Source organism: Haplochromis burtoni, unplaced genomic scaffold, assembly GCF_018398535.1.
Source record: "Haplochromis burtoni strain Fernald_Lab_line unplaced genomic scaffold, NCSU_Asbu1 Contig_337, whole genome shotgun sequence".
NCBI lineage: Eukaryota > Metazoa > Chordata > Actinopteri > Cichliformes > Cichlidae > Haplochromis > Haplochromis burtoni.
In genome coordinates, this window is record NW_024582698.1 from 230,683 (window position 1) to 254,493 (window position 23,811).

At 41.1% G+C, this 23,811-nt stretch overlaps 1 protein-coding gene across 17 annotated transcripts in view; it reads left to right on the forward strand.

Moving 5' to 3' along the window:
* LOC102298811 (peripheral plasma membrane protein CASK) overlaps window positions 1-23,811 on the forward strand; it is a 170,905-nt gene that overhangs the window by 121,696 nt on the left and 25,398 nt on the right. For 8 of the 17 annotated variants that reach the window (XM_042228630.1, XM_042228637.1, XM_042228629.1 and 5 more), the window contains exons 7-14: window positions 196-371; window positions 1,396-1,518; window positions 4,008-4,091; window positions 4,219-4,318; window positions 4,722-4,739; window positions 6,409-6,530; window positions 15,881-15,958; window positions 21,862-21,909. In XM_042228630.1, coding sequence (XP_042084564.1) covers window positions 196-371; window positions 1,396-1,518; window positions 4,008-4,091; window positions 4,219-4,318; window positions 4,722-4,739; window positions 6,409-6,530; window positions 15,881-15,958; window positions 21,862-21,909 — 749 coding nt within the window. The remainder of the gene's footprint in view (window positions 1-195; window positions 372-1,395; window positions 1,519-4,007; window positions 4,092-4,218; window positions 4,319-4,721; window positions 4,740-6,408; window positions 6,531-15,880; window positions 15,959-21,861; window positions 21,910-23,811) is intronic. The other 9 variants (XM_042228633.1, XM_014340093.2, XM_005942371.3 and 6 more) reach the window with 3 other exon arrangements.

The following is a 23,811-nucleotide window of genomic DNA, read 5'->3' on the forward strand; positions in this document are numbered from 1 at the left end:
TTACTTTCTGGTAGTTGGTAATTAGGGAAAAACAAAGGAAATAAAACTTGAACTACTTCCTTTTCAATTTCAGCAAACATAAGAATCGAAATGATTGGGGAACCAACAAGGAAGTTTCGCTCTGCGTGTTTTATTGTCAAAATGTTATTATTTTGGAACTGTTACCTGACTTGCACGCTCTGTTTGTAACTCCAGGTCGCGTAGGAACTCCCCATTTTATGGCCCCAGAGGTGGTGAAGAGAGAGCCGTATGGTAAACCCGTGGACGTGTGGGGCTGTGGCGTTATCCTCTTCATCCTCCTCTCGGGGTGTCTCCCTTTTTATGGCACCAAGGAGCGTCTGTTTGAAGCCATCTGCAAGGGCAAATACAAGGTCAGGGTCCATTCAAAGTGCGGCCACAGTCTGAGCGCCGCTGTGTGTTCCTTATAAATCCTACAAAGACAAGAGTCACCACATTAAGAGCAAACACTGTAGAGGTGGATTCATGCCTTATCTGGTAGATGTTTCAAAGTTCAGTCTCCTATTAAACTGCTCTAGAGCATTAATACTAACATTCATTACACATTCTCTTTAATAACAGCATTATTAATACTGGATGGAGCAGATGGCTGGGTCTGCTGAAGGTGTCTTCCTGTTAAAAGGGAGTTTTTCCTTCCCGCTATTGCCAAGTGATTGCTTCAATTTAATTCAGTTCAATTCAGTTGTATTTATACTGTGCCAGATCACAACAACATGGCCTCATGGCCCTTTATATTGTCAGGTAGACCCTACAATAATACATACAGAGAATAACCCAACAATCATATGATGATTGCTTATAGGGCATCATCTGATTGTTGAACGTTTCTCTGTACTATTGTAGGGTCTTTACCTTACAAAATAAAGGCGACTGTTGCTGTAATTTGGTGCTATACAAATAAAATGGAATTAAATTATTTTTATGGAAACGAATCCTGTACCAAACACCCAACTTCTTTTAACCTGGATCTGTTGTCAAGTTGTGCATAATAATACGAATACCACTGAATATGATTTTGGCCTTTAACTTCTATCTGTTGGACTATTCACCTGTTTCTTAAAATGTTTTTTATGCCTGTGAAGCAACCTAAACCTTTATGAGATACTGGGCAATACAAATACATTATATATATAATTCAGGTGTGTGTGTGTGTGTGTGTGTGTGTGTGTGTGTGTGTGTGTGTGTGTGTGTGTGTGTGTGTGTGTATTTATATATACTATCACACCCCACATAAATGGCCACTGGAGGGATTGCAGTATTTGGCTTCATTTATTATCCCCAGAGACTGCTGTATGTATAGCACAGGGACAAATGGACGATGCCAACATGACACTTATGATTTCATATTCCTGTTTTGGTATTTTTGTGTGTGTGTAGATGAATCCCCGCCAGTGGAATCACATCTCAGAGAGCGCTAAGGACTTGGTGAGGCGTATGCTGATGCTGGATCCCGCCGAGAGAATCACAGTCTACGAGGCTCTTAACCACCCCTGGCTCAAGGTACTGCAGGGCACTGAGAAACATCCCATAGTGGTTGGTGTTGTGAGATCTTAAAGTCTTTGTGTCAAATCTGATATAGTTTGACCATTATGCTGGGCTCCATTTTATCCCTTTGAGGAATAGTAAGCGTGCACTGACATGTATCCAAAGTTTTGACTTCTGTAAAACTTTTAGCCTTTTTTTGACACAAGTGGAATACTAATGCCACGTCGCCTGAAGTTGACACGCAATGATCAGTCAGCTATTCAAGCAGGAAAGCAATGACAGGAAGTGCCAGCTCAGTGGTGTTGGCGCTTGTCATGTGTTGTCAGAGGAAGCTTTTATTGTGTCTTCTTCTGTGGGCAGGGATGGAGGGGTACTTAAAAATGATTTCTTGACAATTCTGCCAAGGGACTTGGAATTCATCTGGAAGTGGTCTGACACATCAATCAAATCTCTGAGTTTTAAAGGACACCCCTACTTTCAGCGTTGCACTTTACTCCGTTATAGGTGTCCCTGATTTGCTAAAGTTTAGACACATCAGTGTTTGTCTGAGAGATCGAGCTGGAGCAGTGCAAGACTCTGTTTAGTGTTGATTACGTTCCCCTTTTCAACAGAATGTCAGACAAACCCACACAGTTGTGCAGTGCATGAAACCTAACCTGAATTCTTCTTTTTACCAAATTACATCAGAGGCAGAGAACCAAAAATGTGGCAAAACTCCCACTGCAGCTTTCTGACAGCCTGACGGCAACACAAACACTGTGAGGCAGCGCCATGTGGCTAATTAGCCAGAACCACATTATTTAATAAGGTTCTGGCATAACGTTTTTGTTTGCAGCAGCCTGCCTGCAAGTGATGTTACTTTGTGTGATTTATTGTTCTCATCAGAATAGTACCTGATAAACATGCTACAGCGTTTGTTTACTTGTACCTTTAACCTGTTTCCACATATAATCTGGAATATAGATTTAAAAATGCACATAGGTTTTACACCTGAAGAGTTCTTTTTGGAAGTTGCATCAGAAAACATCCAGCCACATTTTGCCACTTATACCCTCCAAAGTCTGTCGTAAGATGTTGAAGACATTTAATTACTCTCAGTTCAGCGATCTGCTCCTGCTGTGCATCTGCCATCACACGTAGAGTTTTCAAATCAAATCAAATCAAATCACTTTTATTGTCACATCACATGTGCAGGTACATTGGTACAGCACATGTGAGTGAAATTCTTGTGTGCGAGCTTCACAAGCAACAGAGTTGTGCAAAATACAATAATGTAAACAAGCAAAATACAAGAATGGCTACATCTGAAACTAATAAATATATGTACAATATATAATAGTATATGCATTTCTGGATGTGTATACTAAATATTTTTCTACGTGTGTGTGTGTGTGTGTTGTACACATATTTTACAAATTAAATAGAGTAAACAATAAATAAAATATATAAAATAAATATACAGAGTTGAGACATGTGCAAAACAGTGGCTTACTGTACAGTATGGAGTGCATAATGTTAAAGTTCCAGTAGTGAAGCTGAGGTGTCTATGACGTGTTCAGCAGTCTGATGGCCTGTGGAAGAAGCTGTCTCTCAGTCTGCTGGTACGGGACCGGATGCTGCAGAACCTCCTTCCTGATGGAAGCAGTCTGAACAGTTTATGGCTGGGGTGACTGGAGTCCTTGATGATCCTCCCCGCTTTCCTCAGGCACCGCTTCCTGTAGATGTCAATGAAACATAGAAAAGAAGAACAGAGTGCATATGTTAATAGAGCAGCAAGCATCATAACATATTGTAACATAGAAGTGATCGAAGCTGTAACAGGCCACATTGCTGCAACATGTGGCTTTCTTGAAAGCCTAAGGTTTGACTGCAACCACATTACTTTAATTCATGCTTTAGCCTTTAACTGAACTTTCTGTTGCAGTGCATTGTGGGTAATGTAAGTGCTAGTTTTGGGGGAGGAAATGTTTGGAATTTTTGGTGACTGTCCACCACGAGTCTGGGAAAATTTCAAGAGTACAAAATTAAATTATTGGACAATTTTTATTAGATTTGCAAGAGAACATGGACAAGCCTTCATCTTCCCAGGTGGATTCTTTATTTCCTCAGAGTATGAACACTGTACAGATTGTGTTTACACAAACTGGGATCTGTGGGTTAGCTGGTCTTGCTTTGATCCCAGTGCATTTTACTACCATTTATATCTGCATAACAGTTTGGGGGGTTTTGTTCCTTGTCCTCCAGGTACAGACAACATTTTAATTTCAGGTGTGAATGAATTATTTAGTCCATACATAATGCATGTCCTTTAACACACCCTTTTTCATTTGACCTTCTCTGACTGGTAAAAGCCCACTGCTTTCAAAGTGTAGTGTCCAATAAATGGTCCATGCTATAATGACAGTGCCAAACATGGCTCAGCAGAACTCAGTAGAATCATCCCAGTGTAAGAAGTCAGTTTAAGCTCGTGTAAGCAATTTTCCTCTCTGTGTTTTCTTTCTAAGGAGAGGGATCGGTACGCCTACAAAATCCACCTGCCGGAAACCGTGGAGCAGCTGAGAAAGTTCAACGCCAGGAGGAAGCTCAAGGTTTAATATTACAATATCATATTGTAATATTCAAGACTTCTGTTCATGATATCATTTCAGTGTGTATTGATGATATACGTAGCTGGGGCCACAGATGCACGTGCTCATGTTCCTGCTGTGGTTTCAGGGGGCCGTGCTGGCTGCAGTGTCCAGTCACAAGTTCAACTCCTTCTACGGAGATCCACCCGAGGAACTCCAAGACTTCTCCGATGATCCCACATCCTCAGGTAGATAAAGACACAGAAGTCAAACTCTTCTTTGTTGTCTTTTTGGCTAAATAATCACACGTTCTCCCTCTAATTTCCTTCCTCTTTTTTTCATGTTTGAGTTCTCCTTTCTCTGTAAGGCCCTGTGCAGGTTGTTACAAGAAAGTTTGTGCAACAAGCTCTTAAATATACACCAAAGACAAGAGCTGTAATCAGAGGATCTACTGAGTATCTCTTTATGAAGATTAAGTCTCATACAGATTCCAGCAACTGAAAACACAAATCATTTCCAGTTTATCAGTGTTAATCTCAGAGGCACTTGTGAAGCAACTGCTTCTGAATGTTTAAATGTTGATGGCAGCAAATGCACAATGCCAATGTTTTCATTTTTTGTGTATTTTTCTTAATGCTTCCCACATGCTAGGACTGCTAGCAGCAGAACGTAGGTACCTGTTTGTTCTCTCTGTGCTGTGCATTGTAGTAGTTTGTGTAGCCCTGTCACCATAACTACCTTTGCTATTTGATATGTTGTTTCACATTTAACTGTTAAAAGCAAGTTTGTTGTGGCCATTTTATGCCACCTAAAAAAAACGATTAGATGTTGTGTCCAAGTCCTGGAATGGTAGTGCCAGTCAATTCAATTCAATTCAATTTTATTTATATAGCGCCAAATCACAACAAAAGTCGCCTCAAGGCGCTTCATAGATACAGAGAAAAACCCAACAATCATATGACCCCCTATGAGCAAACACTTTGGCGACAGTGGGAAGGAAAAACTCCCTTTTAACAGGAAGAAACCTCCGGCAGAACCAGGCTCAGGGAGGGGCGGGGCCATCTGCTGCGACCGGTTGGGGTGAGAGAAGGAAGACAGGATAAAGACATGCTGTGGAAGAGAGACAGAGGTTAATAACAGATATGATTCAATGCAGAGAGGTCTATTAATACATAGTGAGTGAGAAAGGTGACTGGAAAGGAAAAACTCAATGCATCATGGGAATCCCCCGGCAGCCTACATCTATTGCAGCATAACTAAGGGAGGATTCAGGGTCACCTGGTCCAGCCCTAACTATATGCTTTAGCAAAAAGGAAAGTTTTAAGCCTAATCTTAAAAGTAGAGATAGTGTCTGTCTCCCGAATCCAAACTGGAAGCTGGTTCCACAGAAGAGGGGCCTGAAAACTGAAGGCTCTGCCTCCCATTCTACTTTTAAATACTCTAGGAACAACAAGTAGGCCTGCAGAGCGAGAGCGAAGTGCTCTAATAGGGTGATATGGTACTACAAGGTCATTAAGATAAGATGGGGCCTGATTATTTAAGACCTTGTATGTGAGGAGCAGGATTTTGAATTCAATTCTGGATTTAACAGGAAGGGAAGGCAAAACAGGAGAAATATGCTCTCTCTTTCTAGTCCCTGTCAGGACTCTTGCTGCAGCATTTTGGATCAGCTGAAGGCTTTTCAGGGAGTTTTTTGGACATCCTGATAATAATGAATTACAGTAGTCCAGCCTGGAAGTAATAGTCCTGCTGTTTATTCTGGTATGATCCCTGAAGTGTAGTTATTTTTATATTACAAACCCACACTTAAACACAGGAGCTGTTATAACAGTTTAGAGGTCATGCCGGTGTATGAGGAGTGATCACAACCTTACCTGATATCAAATTTGTCTCTTTTTAAAAAATCTTCTTGTGCCCCTCCTCTAAGGCTTGTTCTGTCCCATTGCACGTATGCATTGTGCGCTGTGTAGTAAATTCAACTTAAGTCTTGTAACTCTGATAAGTAGAAGAAACTAAATTAGATTCTGTTTTTGAAATAGATATTTTCTCTAAATGAGCTGTGCACCTGCCCACTACGATAATCTCATGCTGAGGGACGAGTTCACACAGACAGCCCTGATGATCTTAAAGTAGAGATGTGCTAAATTTAAATCGGCCAAAGTTTTGGTGGCTGAGGAACTGAACTGTAGATCAGTATTGGAAAGAAATGGAGGTCATTATTGTGACAGACCTAATCGAAAGTGCAGCCAGGCTGAATAACTGAGAAACTGTTTTGGCGCTTGAGAGCTGTGCAGATTTGCTGAGTGACTGATGGACTTCTGACGTGCGTGCTTTGCAGGTGCTGTGTCTCAGGTGTTGGACAGTTTAGAGGAGATCCACGCTTTGACGGACTGCAGTGAAAAAGATTTAGATTTCCTCCACAGTGTTTTCCAGGACCAGCATCTACACACACTGCTCGATGTAAGTGTCACACAAGCAAATGAGCGATTGTCAACACTTCACTCTAACAGCTGGAACAGTGGGAGATAGTGTGTTTTATTTTTGTTGTTGTATTTTTCCATTAATAGTTTTTTTTTAATATTATTTATAAAAAATGAAACTTTAATATCATTTTCTGGTATTTGGTTTACAGTTGACTGTGCGTCGTTAACTGTAAGGATGGGAGTTTTGTGCAGATCGCACAGTGATGTGTGAACTGAGCCTAAGCTAAAAATAGACATTGAGAACTAGCTCTGTTCCAGGTCATTGTCACTCAGATGATTATTCCAAAAGCATGCACAAATGTTAGATGTATAGCCAGATGTCCATTTTATTTCAGTTGCATCCCCTTATTTTAAAGAGTCCACTGTGGTTGCCTTTCATAGCCTACAAATCCAACGTTAGGCTGTTGCAGTGCACGGAAACTTCTGCACCCATTCTATCGCACATGAAGCTTGATCTAAACATGTATTAATAACCCTGTAAATGTCAAAGGAGCTTGCAAAGAAAAGCGTCTGGACTTCTTTAAGTTGCTTGAAGACGTTTCACCTCTCATCCGAGAAGCTTCTTCAGTTCTAAGGTCAAATGGTGGAGAGTCCCAGATTTAAACCTAGTAAATGGCCTGCATTTGTATAGCGCTTTTCTAGTCCATAGGACCCCAAAGCGCTTTACACTACATTCAGTCATCACCCATTCACACACACATTCACACACTGGCGATAGCAAGCTACATTGTAGCCACAGCTGCCCTGGGGCGCACTGACAGAGGCGAGGCTGCCGGACACTGGCGCCACCGGGCCCTCTGACCACCACCAGTGGGAGTACCCCCCACAGAGGGACAAAAGGACCCCCTGATGATCCTCTAATCGCCTGAGCCAAGGTGTGAAACTGGGTGTGGGTCCCAATCAGCCAGAGTTTCGGGTGAGTCATTGTGAAACCTGGCCCCACCTTATCATGCGAATTCCTGAGGTCAGATGGCCCAGGATGTGAGTGGGCGTTCAGGCGTCTGGGGAGGGAACTCAAAACTGGATTATAGATGGCAGAGAGTTAGTGTCATAAACCAACCAATCCGTAAATCGCGGATGAGAGGTGAAACGTCTTCAAGCAACTTAAAGAAGTCCGGACGCTTTTCTTTGCAAGCTCCTTAGACTACGATGACCTGGATGACTGAGAACCTTCACAGACAACCCTGTAAATGTGTTTTTCGATACTTCAGTAAATATGTGGACCTGTTTTTGTTTTTCTTCTTTACTTGCATTGTGCTTGCTGTAATTTTACTGGCTGACAGAAATTCATTGTTCTATCCTTTCATCTCCACTTTAAACAGCTGTCAAGCAGAAACATTAGGGATTATTCCATTTAGTGCCTTTAAGGAATCTTAGGTTTACAAGAAATCCTTTAATACACTGCTCAAAAAAGAATTCAGGAACACTTTGAAAACACATCACATAGGGCTGCTCGATTATGGCAAAAATGATAATCACGATTATTTTCACTGAAATTGAGATCTCGATTATTTGACGATATTTATTTAACAATAACAATGTATTGAATAATGGCTTTAAAGATTGTCAAAAAATAATACTGATAACAGTGCAAATGTTTGCAATATAAAAAATAAATGAAAAATGTAAACATCTATGTTTAGTGAACTTTGCAGTGTTGCTCTGTGGTGCAGCTACGACACTGTAGCAAAGTTTACACACTGTGTCTACTTGATCCACGTCTGACTCCACGAACCCATAATGTTTCCACACCACTGAAGTTTTTTTTTTACCTCTCTTTTCAACCAACGGCAGTCACTCTCCTCTCCAAATAACTTCTGCTTAGCTTTCCGAGCTTCCCTCGGGTCCTCTTAATTGTTGTGACATGTGTTCGGAACGCAGAGAGGTGCGCTCGATTTGCCACACGGAGCAGCGTGAGAGTAAAGCACGAGGGAGGGGCTAATAATCGGCTCAGTCATTTTTAATGATCGTTGAAAGCCCAGATCGTAATTTAGATTAAAATTTGATTAATTGAGCAGCCCTAACATCACATGTAAAGTACAGTGTGTTAATACACAGAAACTGTTGATAATCCCAGCTGCTCCTATGAAATCATCACTTAATACTACAGCTCTGTTTTACTGTGAAACAATTTCCACAGCCTCTTCTTACAGGTGTTGTTAACAAAGACCTTTTTAAAAATATGTGTTTCTTACTGCTACATAATCATGTGTTATAAACTTTATTACCTCTTTATTCTGCTGCTCGTCTGTGAGTTCGGTTTGGACAGAGCAGCCACTCTTTCTGCAGCGAGGGGATTTGGAAGCAGCCTCACGCATGAATATTAAAGCCTTTTTTTGCTCTTTTCCAGCTCTGCATTTTTTTTAACTTTGGCCTCTGATAGTGACGTTTTGCATTATTCATAGTTCAATTTAATGTTTTAGGGTCGAACAGCAGGTGCGTGCAGCGTCTGTGGTCAGGGACAGTACTGTATTATAAAAGGGATAGGTCCTCTCTGTGATATCATACACAGGTTAGTGTAGAAAAAAGTGTGTGAAATGGATCATTTAGAGCAGACAGAAGCCTGAGCTTTTGACGTACAGCCATAACTTGTACAGCTATGGCTTTCAAACTTTACATGTTTAATATAGGCATGAACTTTTGTAACAATAAATAAAAGACAGAAAATAAGGAAAAGCCTAACAGGTCAACTGTAAACATGCTTTGGGTTTTAGGAAAGCATTTAGTGCCCCCATTCCACTACTGTGATGTACCTCTCAACCAGTGTTTTTGGAGGGGGCACAATGTCTTTGTGGAAATAACCCCTTAATAAGATTCAGTCATTGCTTGTAATATAAGGCATAAATAGCATCTTTCCACACACGGGGATGCTCTTTCCTCTGGAGGCATTATGAAAAGGTCATGTTGTTTTTTTAAGATGTGTCCTTAACACAGCAGCAGCAGCAGCTCGCTTGGGCTTGACAAATGGTCCGGTTGCTGCTTGTTTCCGTGACTCAGGGATGTTGACAGAAACATCTGAGTCGTAGGTGACAGCAGCAGACCGTGACCTACAACTGGTGCGCCACATTCAAACCGTATTGGGTCACAAAATCGCAGCACAGGGGCCAGACCACATTTAAGATTTAGTTGGACTCCGAGCACATCATTTTGCCTCTGAGGCAGCTGTGCTTTCTCTTCCTTTGATCCACTTTGTTTAGTCTGATTTCTGCGCTGTAGTTTGTTAAACTGAAAAAGCCGGTGTGAGCGGTGTTTTTATAGTAAATGAGGCACATCATTAAGTGAAAGATAATTACAATGAATATGAGCAAATGCCAGTTAATGTGCTCTGTGTTGAGATTTAGCTCAGCTACTTTAATACACATATTTCTGCATTTAAAACAAATTGGTTAAAATCAATGGGAGAATTTAACTTAGGATTTGACTCAAAGTAGGATTGATTGGTCAAATTCAGCTCTCAGTTTTGGCCAATTATGTGTTTAGTTATTTTCACTCTAAAGTACAAGTGTGGACAAATTTTTAGATACACTTCATCATTTAAAAGACAAACTCTTGTAACTAATGGTATCCCCTTAATATTTTTCCATATTTAGCATGGACACCAAAGATGGTACCCTTAATTTAATATCTTCCGGAGAACCATTGAACTTTTATGGGGATTTCCTTCCACTTTGGAGCTAAAAGAGGCCACATGAGATATCAGTGGAAAGCCCAGGATGTCCTCTATTTAGTACATCAGGACTTAGTAGGATAGCTCAAATAAGTCAAAAGATATAGACCAAAACCAAATGTCCACAGTGTGACATAAATGTATAGGCTGGTTCTCGGGAGAATATTTTGTAGGACCACCTTTTGCAGCAACTGCTCAAGCTGTCTCAGCTTTGAAGGCCAGCGTCTCCAAGCTCCAGTTTTCAGAGTAGGCATGGTGTTCTTTAATTTTTTCCTTCTGTAAACACAGAGCTCATCTGAAAGGTCAAAGGCTCCAGTTTCATCTCATCTGACAAAAGGACATCCTCCCAGAAGCTTTTGGGCTCATCAGCATGCATTTTGGTGCATTCCTGTTTTTGATGTTCATTAGTGTTCAAAATTAAACGGATGGTGTGATCAGAACACACTGGTTCGTTGGTTTTGGATGATTTCGTTGCTCTTGTTCAATCATCCAGACCATGCTTCTGATCAACCTGGTCTTGCATTTCCTCTTGAGTCCCAGGAGGTTGGCCACAGTCTCATTAACCTTCTAATTTGCAATACTATTGTCAACTTTGGTCACAAGAACATGAAGCTGCTTGGAGATTGTCTTATGGCCTTTGTCTTTAACATTGCTATCTATAGAACTCCTCAACCAGCTCTCTCCTTTGCTTTCTCTCATCCATGTTCACTGTACACAATGATATCAAACTACAGTTGCATGTTTTTGCCTACAAATAGGCCGTACAGCAGCATTTGTTTTGATAATTGTACTCTATTACATCCCAAAGATAATACAGGTATATATTCGATAACTGCTTTTAACTGAACCATTTTTCAGGAGAAATGAAGCATTGTTTCAATGACAAATTTGTCCACATCTTTGAATATACAGTTTCCAGTCAACAGTGCCAAGCCCTTTTACAAACACTCTGTGTTGTAAGCAGCTCAAATACAATAACATGAAACAGTCAAACATGCAGATCTCTCCTGTTCACCCCCACTTTCACACCCCAGCCCTGCTCTGAGGAGGGGGAGTCAGGAAAGGACAGAGCATCACAGGCCAGCCTCGGTCATTGAAAATAAACAATGGCTGGTATTGTCAGGCCTCAGTGCCATTCACAGCAAGCGCACCCTTCATCACTGTATGCGCGGCTCAAAGTCGTCTGCACATCGAGGGAATACACAAAATCCTGAAGACGGTGAACGGATGGAGCCTCCTGGCTTACAAAACTCATGTCTGTGTGTTTGCGATCTATTGGCTGTGTTTTTGTGACACTACACTTTCTGTCTTTTGGGTGAGTTTGTTGTCTTCCGGTTTTTTTCCCTTCATCTGATGTGTTAGCACAAAGAGTTTTGTCAAGACATGCCTCAAGCTAATTCGAAGTCAACCCGACATCCCCCAGTGTGTGTTTCTGGTGTTTGACATGTATAATGAGGCATTTTAGTCGAGTGCATTTGTATTTTTCTTTTTTTTCCCTCGTGTATCCGAAACTCCTCAGGCTTTCGAGCTAATGGAGGCGAGGGAAAAGAAGTTACCCTCAAGGAACTGATGTCTGCATTTACTTGTCACTAATAAGAAATGAGGAAATCACACTGTTTCTCATCATAAAATAAGAGCCGTCGTTTGTTTGTCGTGGCTGTTGCCACATGCACACGCCGTCACGAGATCATGATCGAATGTGTGCCTGTGTGTGACAGCTGTAACAGTGAAATCTGCATCTGTGCACATATCTTTGAGTGTCTTGTTGGTTGGTTTGTCTTTTGTTACCCTTAATTCAGACTTCGGTCTTTGCTACACTTTTATGTAAAACTCCATCAGAGGTCAGCTCATGATTGCTTAACACTCAACAAAACCAGAAAGATGTTGAAAGCATGAGGACATGAGCGCAGTAAATATGCGTAAATGCTCAGTGGCTGCGGACGGCGTGTGGCACAGCACGCACTCGTGCCAACCGCCATTCAGGTTTCCTGAGGAGTGTGCTGTTTGTCTTTTGAGGAGTTTGTTCAAAAAGAATTGGATACAAATGCACTGTTGAGATGTGTGCGTGCAATCTGTGTAGGTTTCTTTTGGGGCTTTTTTTTTTCCTGGCAATGTCAGGTTGTCACAGCAGTACAGGCATTGGAACTCTACCTAATGTTGTAATCAGCATCTTCCTCCCCAGTATACTGCTATTCACTCAGTCCCTCCTCTCCTACGTCTCTCTTCTTTTGTCTGCCAGCCCTCATTCCAGTTTAGAGGACTGATGTCCATGTGTGGATGAACCATTAGAAACTTACAGGAATGTACCAGATGTGTCTTACAACTCATTCCTTGCGATAGCTGATGTTTTCTCGTTTCCCCCTACAGCTCTATAATGGAAAGAAGTCACTGTTCCCTTATCCAGAACTTAAAATTAACACTGCATTCCAGATTTGTGTGTCATTACTGAGCCTCACCAACGCTACAAATAAAGGCTGTTCTTTATTAATATGGATGTGGAAACATTGTTACCCTGTGCAAAAAAGTGCATATGTAAAATTGGATTTATGAATCATGCACACCAGCCTGTTGTGCCTACCCAGGCTTTTCTTAACCACCTGAACCAACAGGTTTGTGCATTCAGTCTACATACCATCTGCATATTTCCACACTTCTATTTCTCTATATAAAGAAAAAAAATTAACCTGGAGGTGAAGCGGAAACAGTGATGATAATGTTGTAAGAGAGAAGGCTGCACCGCTGAGACAGGAAGGCAGGAGAAAGTCAGACTGAAGAGACTGAAACAATTAAGTGGATGCCAGAAGAAGCACAGCTTTGTGTTCCCACTGGAGCCATGGCATTTGAAACCAAAAAATAAGGCAAGGCTCTGGTTGAAACAAAGCAGATCTCAATGTTGTTTCCCCTGAGAAATACTCACTGTGGCTCAAGTGAAAAAGCCAAAAGTTCGAGCTTCATGCTGCTCTAAGTGCTCCAATTCAGACTGGCTCTATATCATCATCTCAGGTGCAGAGCTCTGGCTGTAAACATGTAAGCCCCGCCCACCTGTTAAAATGTTTAGTCTACCTGGGATGGCCAATCAGAATCAAGCTTGCTTAAGGGAAGAGGAAGGGAGCTAAAATGGATCATTTCAGACAGAGGATGAACTGATGGGCTGCACTAACATCTGGAATTAGGTTAAAAAAAAAAAAAGAAAAAAAAAAGGATTATTTCAAGCTGTGAGTCATGCAAAGCTACTCTAGTAAAGGCCATGTTAAAATATGGAGTTGAAATGAGCATAATGGGCTCAATTTAAATACAATTAGAACACCAGCCAAATAACACCTGCATGTCTTCCTGTAAATTATTCAGAGGGAAATTAGGATTGTCATTGTTTAAAAATTATTTTTTTTTAGAAATATATATATATATAAAAATATTTTGGGGCTTTTTTTGTGATCGTGAACCAGAAAATAAGAATCTGGGGCAGCCGAGTATTTAGTCGCACAACTTCAAACTTCAGTTTTGGGCATGTGTAGCACCACAGACGACTGTTTGTGCATTTCACCCCCTCCACGAAGGCACGCTTTTCTTAAGACAGCTGCAGACACTTTTGATTCAAACTAGAAGCAAAGTGAATGTCTCAGTGCAGTGAAACAGCAGCTACATGTACTTGGTGTACAAAATGCAAAAAGATTTTTTAGGTTAATGTTTTTCATTGTGCGCTGCATGATGTCGTCTGCTGTCGTGTTTGTAAGAGGGAGAACAGAGCAGCGTTGAGTCTAGGGCTGGTACAAACACAGTTTGTCTGTGACTCTGTGTCTGCCTCCGAGAGTGCTTTTCTTTGTACACATTATGCAGCCCGCTCATGCACTGCAGAGCAGGTTAAATGAAAACTACAAGTTGCTCCTCAAACATCACATTGTTGTTGCTTTGTATATGATTAGAGCTGCTTTCCACAGCTGTGGTTGTCTGTGTCTTTTGTTCCAAAAAGCCACCCTCTGCTTTGATTTGAGCTTCAGCTGCTGCTTTTGTTTGGACTGTGTCCAGGGCCACTTTTCTATCCAGACATGCAGTCTCGTTAATAAACATCGGCGATGCGGAGCAGTGCTGTTTATTAGTCACAGGATTTTTATAAGCTTGTGTCTGTTGTCTTTCAGTCAGAGTGATGAGGAAACAAGGTTGTGGCGGTTTTAGGACGGGGGGGGGCAAACTGTAAAAGTGGCATCAGCACTCAAGCTTACGCTTTTTCATAGAAACTGCTTTAAGTTTAAGTGTTACATCAATTTTAATTTTGTGTGCACTTGATGCAGCCAAAGAGAGAGATGTGGTTGTTGTTGCTGCTGAAACCTGCTGAATTTCTACTCATAAAACTTGGAAAGGTGTACTAGTTGAGCAGTTTTGTGCACATACGCACATTGACCGTGTTCTGATAAACATTAAGGCTCTAACCATTTTCTAGGTTTAAATATAATGTATATAATGTGTTTAATATAATATATAAAAGGGAAAAACAGCCTGAAGAGCAGAGTAAGGTGTTGGGCCACCGCCTACTGTCAGAATGTCTTTGTGCTCTTGGTTATTAGTGAATGAAACATCAGTGTTCCTGAAACATCCCCTCATTCAGTGGTTTGTTGAAGGAGCTGAGAGCAAATCTAAAGGTCAGAGGATGGAAGTGGTTGAATGGTTCTAAGGTGTCACACATTATTTTGCAAATGTGTGCTGTTCTTGTGGATTTCGCCTCTGTCAGTGCGCCCCAGGGCAGCTGTGGCTACACTGTAGCTGCCATCACCAGTGTGTGAATGTGTGTGTGGATGACTGAATGTAGTGTAAAGCGCTTTGGGGTCCTCAGGGACTAAGTAAAGCGCTATACAAGTACAGGCCATTTACTGTTTCGCTTAGCCTTGGCCACAGAAGACATTATTCAAAATACATTTATCCATTCTTATTTGGTCTTTGAAGAGTTTTTCTTTTTTGTTGTCGTAGTGGTTTTTTTGTTTTGTTTTTTATTAATATAGTTTTCTCTCCATATCTTATGTGTCTCTATACACTGATCAGGCATAACATTGACAGGTGACGTGAATAACACTGATTATCTCTTCATCATGGCACCTGTTAGTGGTTGCGTTATGTTAAGGATTCTCTTGTCCTCAAAGTTGATGTGTTGGATGCAGGAAAAATGGGCAGGCGCAAGGATGCGAGCACGTGTGTGACACGGGCCAATTGTGATAGCTGGACAACTGGGTCAGAGAATCTTAAAAAGTGCAGATCTTGTGGGGTGTTCCCAGTCTGCAGTGGTCAGTGATTAAAAAGTGGCCCACGCGGTCCGATCCAACAGATGAGCTACTGTAGCGCAAATTGCCAAAAAAGGTAATGCTGGGATTTTTGTTGTGGTTGTTGCTCTTTGTTGGGGGTTTTTGTAACTCGTATATGTATATTAGAACTCAACCGTGAAAATAAAGTGGAAGCATGTACACATTCCCACATTTTCAAATGTGTTCAATAAAGCGATATTGATGTAGCATCAGGAAGTTACTATGTGAATGTTGCAGCCATGAACAGCTTTGTCTGATATAGCAAATATGTAGAAGACGTGTCGTTGGTCGTGTTGACCTCAGTGAAAACTCATTTCTGGTCACAGTCTCGCTGTCCAGCTCATTGTCCTTGTGCTTTTTATCTTTCAGCTCTACGATAAGATCAACACCAAGTCATCCCCACAGATCCGAAACCCCCCCAGTGATGCCGTGCAGAGAGCCAAAGAGGTGAGAAAACGTGCATTATTTTCCTCCCACGCTTACATTCTTCACATCAACACTTGCATTCATGCGATGTGTGTGATGAATTTAATACCTCGTATGGATGACACACTTACTGCTTTTCTCTTGTTCACCACACACTTCTGTTTCTGCTCAGGCTGCATTAATCCTCTTGCTCACTAAAACTCTCAACTCTTCACTGCCATCGATCGCTCTGCTCACCTTTAAAGAAGCTGCTGTTTGTTTGTGGGTCTTGGCACAACCAGGGGTCCTTAAAGTGTGTCTGGGGTGGCCTAAACAAAATTGAAAATAATTCCCTATGATTTTCTTGTTGCTGTTATTCTAATAAGACATTAAGCACTAGAGTCTATGGAGTTGTATTTGTACTTGAGGTTCTGTTTCATTAAGGTCTGTTTATTTTTAAAAAAAAAAGAGAGAGGGGGAAAAAAGCACCTTCTGTTCTGTGAAGGAGAGGAACGAGGTGCAAAAATAAGGTATATTTTCCCCCCTTTGTTTACATGTGATTACATATGTGACACCTGCACTGATAGCCCCTGTCGTCTTCACAGTTATCCCTTAAATATCGGCTCTTCACGGAGTGCGGCTGTGTGGTGGGGCGACTTGGTGCTGTACTTAGTGTCTCTCCTTCAGGAAAAATCTCTCTCATACTACCAAACAAGAGCCTAACCACCAGCACCCTAGTGCATGACAGAAAAGACAGAATGAGCCACTGAAGGAGCTTTCACATCCAGCTGATAGTCGCTCATAGAAGGGCCCATGAGGTTGCCATTCCCCTGGTAGAAAGTGCTTGCACACCCTGAGGCAACAAGAGATCTTTGGTACTGTAAACTATAAAGATGGCCTCCACAGAACGAATGGAAAAGCCTCTGTTTAGATAAAGCTTTACATTTGGCTAGTAAAACAGAAGAATATTGCCTGGTATGTGTGGAGCATGATGGAGGCACTGAAGACTAAAGTCTAATAAATGTTGTCCACCTGAGATGCAGTGCTTAGACGAAAGACTTTAGAAGCCACCATAGGGCCAGATAAGCAACCAGGCACAGCTCAATATGTGTTCGGTTAACTAAGCCATCTTCCACCCCACCGTCCAGGTCCAGTTACTATCCATAGCAAGGCACAGGGACGTGGGTAGTCACTGATTTGACCCTTGTAGAGGCTGGCTCTAAAACAAAATCCGGGAACAGGGCCGCGTGTATTTTTACAATTGTTAAGGGTAGGAAGAAAACCCTAAAAACCAGTGGAGTATGCCACTCCACCTGCAGCTTCACCACTGTGTGGCAAAACAGAGAAAACAGATATGTTGTCTTTCCCAGCACTTCCTACACAAATGTCACCCGTCTTCCTCAGGGTTGAACGCTAGAGCTGGTGACAAAACACATTTTCTTTGGGTTCAGTCAGCATTCTGCTAGTGTTGTAGACCCCAGACAGGCAGGGCATCCCTCATGCTGTTTCTTCTCATGTAAAGAGAAATGGTATTGAATAGAAGATCTCTTCATTTGCTTCAATTTGATAATAATAATAACTTTATTTATAAAGCGCTTTCAAACAAAGTGCAGAATATACCAAAATATTGAGCATGTCCATCCAAATAAGAATGGATACTACTGCATGGAAGACTTGAAATTAATGCTTCACAGGCAGCCTATACCCCATCTGAAGAGCGGTGGCTAACTTCAGCACTGTCAGCTAAGCAAACTTCATATTTGTTAGAGGTTTTCTGAGGAATGATTGTGATGACAGCAGGATATATATGCTGGCAGGGTTTCATATATGTCATCTGCCTTAAAGGGGTGAATATACGTGTTTTAAGATAGGAAACCCAGTGTTCCTTCTGATTGGCTACCAAACAAAATGTTTAAACAACAGGTGAGTGGGCTGTGTTCCCAAGGTGACCATGTGTCTAACATGGTCACCTTGGGATTTCATGCAAAGCAAAGAGTAGAAAAACTGTCTGACACCAAGTGTTTAGAGCAATCTGAGCTGTTGGCTCACATAGATTCATTATACATACACTGACCTCATTATTTGAAACCTTGACCTTGTTTAAAATGAACATCGACCATTGGAGCATTATTTGATGGAAAATAAGTGAAAGCATAATAGGAGGAGCATAATAGCTTCCTTAAAGCTGCTAAGTGTAAATTTGATTCTGTTTGACCTGCAATCAAATCAGTCTGACAGTGAATTATACTTGATACAAGGGTGTAATGGCAGTCCAGCCATAAACACCCACAGCATCAACTTTACACGTTGATAGCTTAGTTGCAGATCTTACATTCTTAAATTTAGCAGCGGTGTGCTTTCACACTTTTCTGACTATTATTAAGCAACACTGGCTCGTCTTATGTCGTCAGTGACATTTCTCTTGTAAAATTAAAGTAAGTATTTTTTTATCAGCAGCAGCAAGTGACAGGAGAGTTATCTGTTATAGATGCCAGTGCTGTACTCTCTTATTGCTGGAAGATGAACCTGCAGACACAGTGTAGATAATACTATAAAATCTATTCAAATAAATAAATGCATGCTAATATGTAGAGCATACATAGCAAAACCTGCATAGGTGGCCTGTAGCTGGTTACTGTAATGCTGAATCTTTGGTCATCAGATTGCCCCAATCAGAGTAAATAACAGTATATTATTAGTGACAGTATAGAATATCTGTGAAACCACTGAAAAGGTATCTTAGCCTACTAACACTAGCTAGCTAGTCAATGGCACCATGCTACCGTTTTCACTTATTGACTACGTATAAAAGATTGATATGCCCACTATGACATCATCCACCGGTTTCTGGTCTCTACAAGTTGCATCCATTGTGTGGGTGCTACACATGGATGCAGATACCTGCTAATCAGTGCTAAATAACATATACACACAGTACAATAATGTCACTTACCTAATCTGGAACATATGTGTACCACACAGCAACCCATATTATTTGTCATAGTTCACTTAAAAATAAACATTGTTGAGAGGCTCAGTATAGTAACTAACAATTGTGGATGTGAAGAGGAGAGCAATCTGCTGCATTGGTCTATGTTACCACATCAGCCAGTCGTCCCTTAATTTAAGCCTGAACAATATCCAAATGGAGAAGTTTAAAGTTAGGTAGTTATTTTATTTTGTTGGCTTATTTGGGGCATGGGGTCTATGGTGATTGCTTTTGCAGCCATCCTCTAGTGGCATTAGAATAATTCCATTTTCTCAGTGAGCTGCTGTCATTGATGACACATTACCTAATCTGAAGTGTGAATGTGTTCCAACAAGATGCCAGTAGTGGCAGCATTATAGTGCAATAGTAAATCTCTACCTGCTGCTATACCTGGAATGTTGGACCTTGGGTTGAGCTTTTTAACCAGCTACTTGAAGCCCTGCGTTTTCGCTGCGTAACCACATGAGTTATTTCCATCCACTGTTTCCTCTTCCTGTCTTATGGCGTGCAGCTAGCAATGCTTGGTTAAATCATTTACTTTTGGTTTGCACATATTTTCTAGTATTTGGCTTTGAAGGAAGTTGGTTTGGAAACATATTTGACAATGCTTTATCTTCTGCTTTGAGTTTGTGTGGGAGCCCCATCAAAAACCTGTCCATTATGCTAGCTTGTTTGTTTGTTTTTTAATTCATACCGCACCCCCACTGCAATTGCTCTGCGTCTCGGCTCAAACTCCACTGAGCTCATGTGTGTTGTTAGCCCAGGCCCCGCCTTAAGAACACACTGGCCTGTGTGTTTTTAAAAAGAGACCTACAGCGTCTGTATTTGACCTTCCTCATTACACTCTGCTAGATGAGGCATAGACACAAAAACACTAACAATGATGGGTTTGTTAATGCTCTTAGTCTGGTTTTCTTTAATAGTCTCCAGCATCTGACAGTGACTATGATGAGCTCACAAACATGCAGTTAGTCTGGCCTCACCATCGAGCAGGATGCAGGGAGAAGCTGCTGCTTAACAAGAAGGCTGAAAGAACAGGGAGCATGTGAGAGGAAAGAGTGGGACTGTGGTGTGCATTGTGAGTAGTTTTCTGAACAGCCATGCATGCAGGCAGCTGCACAAAATGTTGCTGTGTTTACGTGTGTGTGCTTTGTTAAGGGAGCAATTAAAAACTCCAACAACTGAGAGAGTGGGCGAGGGCTGGCGTTGTAAATCCCAAAGCTCTCCAGACGGGGAAAACCATTTACTGGGAGCGGGGCTCTGTTTTTATGTGGCTTTGGTTCATGTCAAAGAGATCTGGCTAATTAACGCAGCTCTGTGTCTGCGGACTTCATTTGGGCTTATAGATTCTGGTTCACATTTTCAGAAAATAGATCAAGAGTTCGCGATGAAGCCACACCAGATGCAGTTAGTTTGTGGGAATAAAAACAGCGTTTTAGTGTTGCTGTCGCAGACTTTCATCTGTCTTTTATTAGTTTTAGATCTGTCTCTACAGAAAACCTACTGTCAGACACTTAAATACACACTAAATGGTGTCACCAAACTTTTTTTTTTTGTACAGAAGTATCCTGTCTGCTTATATTATTATTATTATTAAGCCATATAATTTGCCTGAGCCAAGAAGTGCAGTATATGGTGGTTTGGTGCCCTTACACCAGTATATGTGGAAAACACATGTTCACCATCGATTTATTGTTTTTAATTTATTGAATGATGGTTGTTTTGATTTCAGAGGAATTGGTCATGCTTTTTCTTATGAAAGTGTCATGTAAATACTGTTACAATGGTGCATGTTCATCCCAGTCATCATAGGGCGAGGGGCGGGTACACCCTGGACAGGTCGCCAGTCTGTCCCAGGGTTTTTGTTTTTCTTAATTTGAAACTCTGTTGATTACTTTGACCCCAAGTCAACTTAGTTTCTTTCAGCTGAGACTTAAATGGCAACAAAAAACTTAAAATAGTCCATTTTCAAAGACTTTCATATGATGATATGATTGAAACTAGGGTTTGATATTACATGGATGGATAGATGGGATGAAAGCAAACCGATAGGAGTTGGTCTTTGAATGATCAACGATCAGATCGATCACAGAAGATCGATGTTGCTGAGCGTTAGTGGGATGATTAGATCTTTAATATGTGACCATATTGCTAAATGGATGCTGCTGTCTCTGGATTATCTCTACCTTCTCTCAGATTTTTAAACTGCTTTGTCAAGTGAAGACTGATATGTTCCCCCTAAATTGGCAAGTTGGGAGCTACTTTTAGTCTTGATTTGTGAATATTGACGATGGTATTTAGTCCTAGACCTGTTCATGCTCTCCTCTAATTTGGCTTTTCCTGACTGTATTGCACTGCTGTGCAAGGGAATTTTTAGTTCAAGTAAACAAGTAAACTTGTACTGGCCTCTAACTTCTCCAGCATAGTTTGACCTCAGAGTAACGTATTGTTTAATCTTGGCTGTGCTTTCAGGGACTACCCTGCCTTCCTCCTCTGCTTCACCTCTGTCTCTGCTGATTCACTCTGGCTAACGCTGAAGTGCTTTGAACCAATCAGACGGTAGCTTCCAGTGGGCTCCTGTGGGTTTCTGCTGCAGCAGGGCAGTTTGAAGACTATTCAAACTTCAGCAAAGCTTTTTCTTGCTGGCTGCACTAATACGCTCCTTTTTACCTCTACACTGTCATGTCTAATCAGTAAAATGAGTTTTGTTGGTGTAGTTCTGGAACTGTTCTCTCTCAGGAGGGAAGGTTTCACTTTGGCTGTTGATACGAATCTACACACAAACTACCCAGATTTACAGCCTGTTTAAAAAGCGGCTTGTACTGATTAAAGGCAGGGGTCGAACTTGATTTAACCCGACCTCTGTCATTACTGACCTTTAACCCTTTACCTGTGAGTCCTGAAAACAAGAGTCAACAGCTTTTATAATGCTTCTTTGTGTCTTCCTCCACTTAAGATTTCCTCCCAAGATGGAGCCTGTGGCGCTTTGAAACTTCTGGAAGATGTAAGACCTCATTACACTACTGCAATGTTCACTGGGCATCAGTTAGAAGTAGCTTCCTTGGCTTTGAAAGTGTTACAATATTGGATGGAGTTTTACTTAAGCGTGACTGCTGCAGTTTTGATCAGTGGGTAAATGACCACTCTTCTTCAAGTCCACATAAATATATTTTATAATCAAAATTTTAAGAGCAAACATTAAGCCACAACATTCTGTAATAGAGGATATAACCTCATAGAAAACCAAGGTGAACACTGCACTAAATTTAACTTTTCATTTTCTCACATCGGAGCTGTGTACCATATAAAAGATGATGTAACTTCACTCATTGATTGGCATTCAGTGTTAGCAATCTGACTGCTGCCATGGAGCTAGAAGCTACAACATACAGATGAAAGACTGGAGTTTTAAATTATTAATTAAGGGTATCTAGCTTGGTTAATTTTGTAACATATTGTAAGGATTGGTTTTAAAACAACAAATTTTGACATGAGGCTATGAGGCTTGACTCCTGTCCAGGCAGCCTTAAATGGAACTGTAGTTTCTGCTAATTCCACATTGGCTCAGTATTTCCGCTCTGGAGGATTGCCCCTTGGCCTAAATACAATTGTGACATGGGGTCAGAGAAAATGACCTTCTGCCTGTCATTTGACAGAATGTATGAGAAATGATCCTCAACTTACACTGTGTATATATGTCGATCCATGGATCACCCCGTGCTTAGTGAGGCCCTCAATTTGAGGTTATCAAGCCTCAAACCGGGTGTTTTGATTGTCCCCACATTAGCTTTTTAAAACCAGTTTGACTGAAGGGCACTGCGTGTGACTTGTCAGTCATTGTGTAGGCCTTCTCTGAAGCATCCCCCCCTTTTAATTTTGATGGGGAATATAATTACTGAATAAAACGAGTCTTATTTTATTAAGAACTAAAATTGGTGATTGAGATCATAAACTCATCAAAGGTCATGGGTCAGAGGAAGCGATGTGCACTTCTCTCATAGACTTCTAAACCATCAGAGACTGTATCTCTTGCCCTCTGCTGGCCACGAGAAAGTATGCAGGCATTAGAGTCACTAATGCAGTGGTTTCACTTTTTAGATTCAGAAAGGTTATCCATATTTGTAATCTATTATCCTGGTATTACTCCAAAGCTGAAGACAACTTTTAAAATATAGATGATTCTCACGTAAATTCATAACAAGAGCTATGCACTAAAATGTGCATTTTCTCACACATGCTCGCTTGCCCTCTGCTCACTACAGAAGAGTTTGTTTTGCCTGGTGTATTGACACCAAACATCTGATCTTGCCTGATGTGGTTACCACTGCAGTACCCACTAATGGTAACAGTATCCTTTCTACACTTTAGTGTGGAATTCATTGGTCAAAAACATGAACCTGACAGATCTCTTAACCAAAAAAACAAAGACCTAATGCATTTGTGTTTCTGAAACAATCAGTAGGTGTGATTTAGACTAAACTTGCCACATGTTTTCTCTTCAGCAAGTAAAAAAATTTAAAGGTCCACCGCATTTAGCCCAGAAAAGAACATCTGGTGCCTGGTGGGTGTTTCTAATTTCTATGGACATTTGTTCACCGTTGACATGGGAGGTGACGACACTGTTGGGGTTTTTTCTGTTGTTGTTGGTCTTTTTTTGTTTGTATGTTTGTTTGTTTTTTAACTCGGATTCACATAACTGTGCATTTGCCTAAGCTTTTTCTCTTTGTCCAGCTGGTGGAGTTTTGTTTCTCATTGTAACTGATGGCCTCACAGTGATCCCTGGTGTGTAACTAATAGAGATGGACCGATCCGATATTACTTATCGGTATCGGTCCGATACTGACGTAAATTACTGGATCGGATATTGGAGAGAAATAAAAAATGTAATCCGATCCATTAAATATCA